General features: G+C 39.6%; 1 protein-coding gene across 1 annotated transcript; it reads right to left on the reverse strand.

The window, feature by feature from the left end:
• Window positions 1–1,495: 1,495 nt before the first annotated feature.
• On the reverse strand, window positions 1,496–7,008 carry vdac2 (voltage-dependent anion channel 2). Its single transcript, XM_061745932.1, has 9 exons — window positions 6,856–7,008; window positions 5,493–5,564; window positions 5,319–5,368; window positions 4,665–4,817; window positions 4,495–4,547; window positions 3,481–3,708; window positions 2,912–3,062; window positions 2,770–2,827; window positions 1,496–2,522 (listed from the first exon to the last, which is right to left on the reverse strand). The coding sequence occupies exons 2-9, from the start codon at window positions 5,557–5,559 to the stop codon at window positions 2,431–2,433; spliced, it is 852 nt and encodes a 283-aa protein (XP_061601916.1). The 5' UTR covers window positions 5,560–5,564; window positions 6,856–7,008; the 3' UTR covers window positions 1,496–2,430.
• Between the last annotated feature and the right edge of the window lie 405 nt (window positions 7,009–7,413).

The raw sequence follows: 7,413 nt of genomic DNA on the forward strand, positions 1-7,413 counted from the left end.
AGATGTTAGATACTGCTACACAGGTTTGCATTTGCAACAACTGCAATTGAAAAGGTGCCTCCAAAAGACGGTAACTTTGAATATATATGTAAATAATTAATAATTATAAATCCTCAGGAAGGATGCTCTTCTCAATTCCTGTTTTCCAGAACCTGAACTCCTCCAGCCAGTGACTGGCACCTGGAATCAAGACATACTTGCTTTCAGACCGTGGCATACAAAACAACTGTCTTAACTGATCATTCATTTCTGGGATTAAATGTCTTTGGGCCAGTTGTTCAAAAATTTTAATCTGGATCAAAGTGATCCAGATTTGGAAATCCCATTTTATGCTATCCAGGATCAGGTAATCCATCTTAGTTTCATGCCGGTTTTTCAAAGCAACATTGGATTGGATCACCCTGATCCAGATACAGTTTTCAAGATTACCAAATCCAGATTACCAGTGCTCTAAATGGGACAATATATCACAATGTGGCCTACCAGCTATGTAAAGAACAACAGGTAGAAGAGCCAACATGGGGTCACTTTAAGTGTATTGTCTTGGACAACATCGCTACCAGGCGCAATGCCCCTCTCTGTGATGACGTTTCTGATGCACCTGAGCCTGTTGAAGAACCAGACCAACCTCTGGCGTTCTGTCAGAATGAGGGACTGACTAGACATGTAAGGGATGCAATAGTTAAAAATTATTTTTGACAGGTTCATCTCTGATATTAATATACAGTGATGAATTACAGAAAAATGTAATATATTATTTTTGTTTGTTATTGAAATCTGCTTGGGGGATTATTTCATGGTGACAAGATCATTTTTATTTTATTTTTACTTTACTTTATTGGTAGCCTATGTTGACTTTATCTACTTTATCACTGTAACGGTTAAACAAGTCAAGTGCAAAATATAAATAAAAGTATTTACACTAAATTATACAAATGTTGTATTATTTGACCAATTTTAAAGTTTTGACATTTTCCTCCTGAAATCCACCTTGAAATCCTACCCCCTGTTGGGATCAGGATAATCCTGTTTTTTTGGATCAAAGTTATCCAAACAACACAAACTGAAGGTTTGATCCAGATTAAAACTAAATTTGGATTACGTGATCTAATCCAATTTCAGAGTCCTTCTTTCCCTTTTGAACAACCCATTTTCAAACTTTGATCCAATCCGATAACCAAAATCCGATCAGATTACCTTTGAACAACTGGCCCCTTGTGACAAGACACTTCTAATTTGCTTGATAATGTTTAACCTAGGTACAAAAATAAAATTCCCTTTCCTCAGTTGTCTTGTTCTTATTTTCTCTCCAGCATGTGTTTTAGGAATTAAGACACCATTCAAAATATTTCAGATTTCCAGGTGACGTGTGAGAATTAACACATTTCAGGTAGACATGAACAACTGATCACATCCAAGTCCGTATTAAAGGACTTCACAGTTCAATTTTAACCCAACCTGCACGTCAGTGACACTTCAATACCAAAAAAACAAATTTGTGAAGTTCAAAGACTTTATTGAAAATGTATTCACACACACACACACGCACACACAAGGACTTTCAAGACTTCCTGTGGGCTCTCCTTCTCCGCCCAGAACAGGAAAGTATCTTTTGAGAGTGCATATGTGCAGCTTTATGGTACACCTCATCCAGAGAATAATAGTTTGGCATTACTATGAACAATATCGTTGTGTCCCCCAGTTGTCTGTTATCAACAGAATAAACATAATCAATTTCTGTGGTTGACTATGAGTGCAGGTTTCTCTCAAGCTTTTAGATCCAACTTATAGCAACCCAAAAACTACCAAGTTTAAGGGAAGATGCCCACGTGTAGCTTTCAGTAGAATTACCTGAACCCCAACAGTCGACGCAAAACCACTTCAGTGTGTCCCGGTGTGCACAAGCAGGGAAGATGCAGCAGTATCTAAGTGTTAGCAGACAAAAGAGGAGGCCTAGTGTACTTCAGAAGGTTTGTAAGTGAGATCTGTTGGATGGTAAGGAAAATCAGATTCTTCTAAATGTGGTGCGGGGGGGTATGGAGGATGACAATGATCAAATCCATGAAATATTGCCACACATGGAAAGAAACAAGTGTTTGGGATTATCACAATAAAGCCAGACAGAGTTGGTGACATACGGAGGGTTGTATTGATCAAATTATTATGGCAGTGCTGGACAGGAATAATGACATGATTTATAAATAATATACCAACGACTGTCTCCTGAATTGATGCAACTACAAAGTAAAAAGCAACAAAGAGGTAAAATATACCAATGACAAAAGCACCAACTTGAAGTGGTACTCAAGAGTTTGTTGCAGTAGCCTTTGAACCAATCTCTCATGATATCCTCTTGCTGGTTTGAGTTGGACATACATTTAAGGCCAGATTCTTCAGATATTCCCTAGTCCCTTGCGGTATGAGGAAAGCTTAGGCTTCCAGTTCCAAGCCCAGGCCCAGCTTGTGGCCTCCTGAATTGATGTTCTTTCCATCAACTAGGCCAGAGAGGGTGAGTTTCACACCTGCGCACACACAAGAACAGACTTCAACTTTTGCATGGGCAAATCCAAGTTAACATGCAACATGACCTGGAACTGCAAGCGTTAAGTATCGCTATGAACGCCTCTGCAGCATATCAATTCATTAATATAAAACTACACAAACTTAAATACAAATTGCAAACACTTTCCATTAAACAAAAATGTGATGCAGAATTGTTGATAAAAATAGAGGTAAATAACTGCTTTATTCTCCTGGTAAGCAACTTACCGTGTCTAAGAGTTTGAGTGTACCCAACACCAACAAGGCTATTGTTGCCCACTTTAGCCTATTAAAAAAATAAAAGAAAAGAGAAGTGAGCGTTTTGGTGAACTATCCACATTATTCTCAAATCTTTTGCTTTACTACTTACACTGATGGAGGCATCTTTGTCCAGCTGGTATTTGGCTGCGATACCAAAGCGTGTGCTGTTGCTGCCAGCAGTCCATGCCAGGTTGACCCCCGTCTCCAGCTTGGGACTCACCTTCTGGTAGATGGAGCCACCAAACTCAGCTCCATCATTCCTATAAAGAGGTCAGAACATTGAGATGCCATAACACTGGAATTTAAACGTGTACAAAGAAGAGCAGAACATCCTGCCATCAGCTCATGGATATTCTCTCTGCTTCCCTTATTTTCTTGGTCAGTTTCAGACTTCTACAGAGATGGTGCACGTCTTTGTTTGTCACCACAGAACAAATAAGCATAGTGACCGAAGACTTCTTGAATTAGAAAGTTGATTCTTAGCACACACAAATAAAAAGTAAAATGTATATATAAAAAAAAAGGAAGAAAGACTCCTTTGCAATGTCTTATTCAATGCTTCTAAAAGGATCAGGTGTTTTGAGTGATACCCATCACATCTACAGATTGCTCATTTGTTCAGGATTTATTCTGCATCTTAAAAACAATTCTTAATAAAAAAAAAAGAACTTTACTTACACATTAGTGTGCAGCTGGAAGTCTCCGGTCTTGTAGCCAACAGCAAAGTTATTCTGGGTCATTTTGGATTTGGCAGTGTCAAAACTCATCTGGTAACCGGCAAGCCATCCCTCGTAACCGACCACAGCAGCTCCGTGGATGGTGGGGCCAGCGAAGTCGAAGTCAACATCACAGCCCAAGTTAACATATTCACGTTTGTAAGCAGTCTTAACTTTGCCGCTCTTCTTGCTGTTGATGACAAAAGAAAATTTTATGAATACAAAATCAAAATCTATTCTAGTCAAATTTGTAATAAATCAAATAAATAAAGTAGATTCTCAGGAAAAACAAATCCAGGGGGGTTACAGCACCCACCTATGTGCGATTTTGCTTTATAAAATACCGTGTATATATAATGTACACATTATATTGTATAAATTAAAAAGTTGACACTGACTATGCAGGCTACAAACTTCAGTAGTATGCAGTGAGTGTTTATCGTTTAATTTGGACATCATCTGTTCTCGTACTTGTGTTTTTGCCCAACATTTGGTCCAGTACCGCTGTTTATTTCCCCATTCTGAACATGACACTGCAGCCTTGAACATGCTGTCTAAACGTAGCCACATGACTTTGGCTTCACCACACTCAATATGAAAGACGACACGCTTATTCTGGGCTGTGTGCCCTGTTCCCCACATGATTTATGGCTCAGGAGAAAGAAAAAAAAAACATTTGGGACTGCCTGATCATTTTAGTATCACAGTAAAACTCTGTGTCTCAACAGTTTTGGGAAAAAAAAAAAAAAGAAGCCCAAAGATGTAAAATCGACAACCAACTACAGTGAAGTGTTACAGCATACTAGTTCCATACTTGGACCTGGATCACATGGCTGGCAAAAACACTTGTCAGAAAGTATGTGCAGCAAAGATCAGGTTGCCATAATTACTCGTGGAGAGAGGCAGCGGGCAGCACAGACTACATCTGTTGAGTCCTTGAGTAAAGCACACATAGAACTAATTTGAATCATCTTACCCAGTATTTGGTGAGAAGGTTGTGTCAAAAGTCAACTTCAGTCCTTTTGCAATCTGTGAAAAAAAACATTTCACATTAAAAACCAATGAATGCTGCCAATCCCCCCATCTACTTCTTTTCTTTCTGATGACTACTCTTAAATAAATGAAATATTTGAATAGATTCCTGACCTGATCCTCGACAGTGATTTCAGTTCCCAAGGTGTTGTCGGTGTTCCACTTCTCAGTGAAGGTCAGGCCATATTCAGCCCTCTTGTATTTAGTTTCCAAGGTGCCGGCAACTTTGCTAGTGTCAGTGTTGGAGGAGCCAGATGTTTTAAATTCCTTCAGGAGACAATTTTAAAGAATTGGTAAACCACATTAGGAAAAAAAAAAAAAAAAAAAGAATCAAATAGCCATAAATGAAAGTAAACTAAAAGGTAATTCCCACTTAAATCCAAATAAAAAAATGTTTTGCCCGAAAACTTTTGTTACTTTAACTTTGAAATGAGAAGAGTCATGTCGTAACAGGTTCCAGCAATTAAGATTTTGTTGGGTTTTTACATGGACAACTTTTGGGGTTTCTGAGAATAGGGAAAACAAAAGCAAGCAGCTGCGAATTATCAGATTGGGTTCTGGGAAATTTTTGAGACAAAAATACTGGAAAAATAAAGCAAATGTAAAGTCTACTGTACATGACTCAGTGCTAGATGTAGCTTATTCATTCTCTCTTTCTTAATGGGAAAACCTTACTGCATTTGTGGTTGGTAAAATAAGGCAGGCCATAAAGTATTAAATTATTTCCAGTTTGTTTATACTTGGATGGAAATTAAGAAAATATCTTACCACTCCACTTGCTGACTTTGTCTTGACATCAAGTTTCACCTGGCCAAAACCTGCACAGTAAAGAATAAAATGTCTTGCCCACATTAGTCTTAAAATATCCATTTGCTGCCAGATTTGGCAACACATCTGTCTTAAAATTGTATAACTACATGATCAAATTGTAAGTAGTCGTACCAAAGCCTTTGTTGAAGATGTCCTTGGCAGACTTGCCCAGATCAGCATATGTAGGAGGCACGGCCATCGTGTCTGCAGACAGAGGTCAAACATGATAGTGATATTGGGCTCCTGCCTTTAGAGTGAAAGTGCATTTCCAAGATACCGTCCACATTAATGTAATAATATAAAATATAAAAAAGATTAATGTAATCGTTCAGATCAAAAATGAATTTAGTCCTGTAAATGTGGCCCATGCAAATTTAAAACTTAAGAAACCTTTCGATGAAACTGCCTGGCAAAAAAATAAATTCAACAGTGTATAATATCATAGGAGGAAAACCTTAAATTAAATGGAAACAACATTTAACATCTCAAGTGTACCACTCATTTATCAGTCATGATGCAAAGTGACTGTTGTTGGATTGATATATTTAGAATAAACAGAACATAATTTTTTTTTCTGTAGATTACACACCCTCTATTATGACCATGTGGGGCGTAGTTAACCTTTTATAAGCAATCTTTTGATAACCAGTCATACCTGCGTGACTGTTTAGAGCATAGATCATAGATCATGTCCCTGAAATGAAAGTGTGTGTGATCATAATTAGACTACTCTTTCATATAGTATGCCAGAAATATTAGTTTCACTTTTAAAACACATGAAGCTGTCATATTTTACACATTATAATAGAAATGCATATTGTACATAATGCATGAAAGAAAAGTGCGTGTGATCATTATAAGCCGTCCTTAAGCGTTGCAGTGGTTCAGGTAGTCCGACAAGGATACAGTCGGGGAGGAGCCATTTTGACATACTGGGACAATTTGTCCAGACGTAGTTTTATTAAATTAATACTCCACGTGAACTGGCAGACGCAGTTCGGCTTCACGGTGCAGATATCTGGCGGTGCTAATTATTAGCCTGCTCGCTCGCAATGGGTGGTGGCAAATTATACCAGCAGTGCTGACCAGGCCACAGGGACCCTACAGGCTGATTTATGGTCCCGCGTTACACCAACGCAGAGCCTACGCCGTAGAGTACGCGGCGATGCGCGTCGCCTACGCCGTATCCTACGGCGAAGGCTCTGCGTTGGTGTAACGCGGAACCATAATTTAGGCTTAACTTTCCCGTTTTCACGAAAGTAGCTTAGGAAAAAATAAAGAGGGGGGGCTTTTCGATCATAATATGAAAGAAAAACTAAGAAAGAACCCGCCCGACGTTTATCTCGACATGAGGCAGACGCAGCTTTGCTAAACACCGGCTGTGACAGCGACATCTGCAAGCACGGCAAAGAGTGCAAAAGACACTGAAACACGCTCGCTGCGGAGAACACAGACAGATGTAATACTGTAATAACACTGCAGCGTAATAATTTACCGCTGGGAGGTGGAGAGCTGGTCAGGTAGAGCTACTTTATCGGAGTTGTTTCCTCGCACCACGGCGGAGCGGGCGTCACCGGTTGGAGGGCGAGCTGAAGGAGACTGCTGCAACCCAAGCCAGCCTATCATAGCCCGCCGGAGGACCCCGGGCTGCCCGAGGAGGTGCCTGCCTAGAAAAGGCTTTACGTCACGATGGTCAGCGTTTTTCTTACCGTACTGCCGGTGTCCTGCCAATTTCTGCTACCTGCCGAGAAATTCAATTCAATTCAATTCAATTTTATTTATATAGCGTCTAATACAACAGATGTTATCTCTAGACGCTTTCCAGAGATCCAGAACATGAACATAAACATAAACATAAACATAAACATAAACATAAACCCCGAGCAATTATTACATAAACAATGGCAGGTAAAAACTCCCATACTGGGAGAAAAGCCTTAAGCCAAACAGTGGCAAGGAAAAACTCCCCTTTAGGAGGGAAGAAACCTTGAGCAGGACCAGGCTCATAAGGGGGGACCCTCCTGCCAAAGGCCAGACTGGGGGAGTCAGGAAC

The sequence above is a fragment of the Cololabis saira genome, chromosome 17, assembly GCF_033807715.1.
Source record: "Cololabis saira isolate AMF1-May2022 chromosome 17, fColSai1.1, whole genome shotgun sequence".
Lineage (NCBI taxonomy): Eukaryota > Metazoa > Chordata > Actinopteri > Beloniformes > Belonidae > Cololabis > Cololabis saira.

Coding starts and splice junctions, on each gene's coding strand:
- vdac2 (XM_061745932.1), bottom strand. CDS start 5,559: ATGGCCGTGCCTCCTACATATGCTGATCTGGGCAAGTCTGCCAAGGAC. Junction 3,709..4,494: donor ACCTTCTCACCAAATACTGG/GTAAGATGATTC, acceptor TGTCATCAACAG/CAAGAAGAGCGGCAAAGTTA. Junction 2,828..2,911: donor ACAAAGATGCCTCCATCAGT/GTAAGTAGTAAA, acceptor TTTTTTTAATAG/GCTAAAGTGGGCAACAATAG.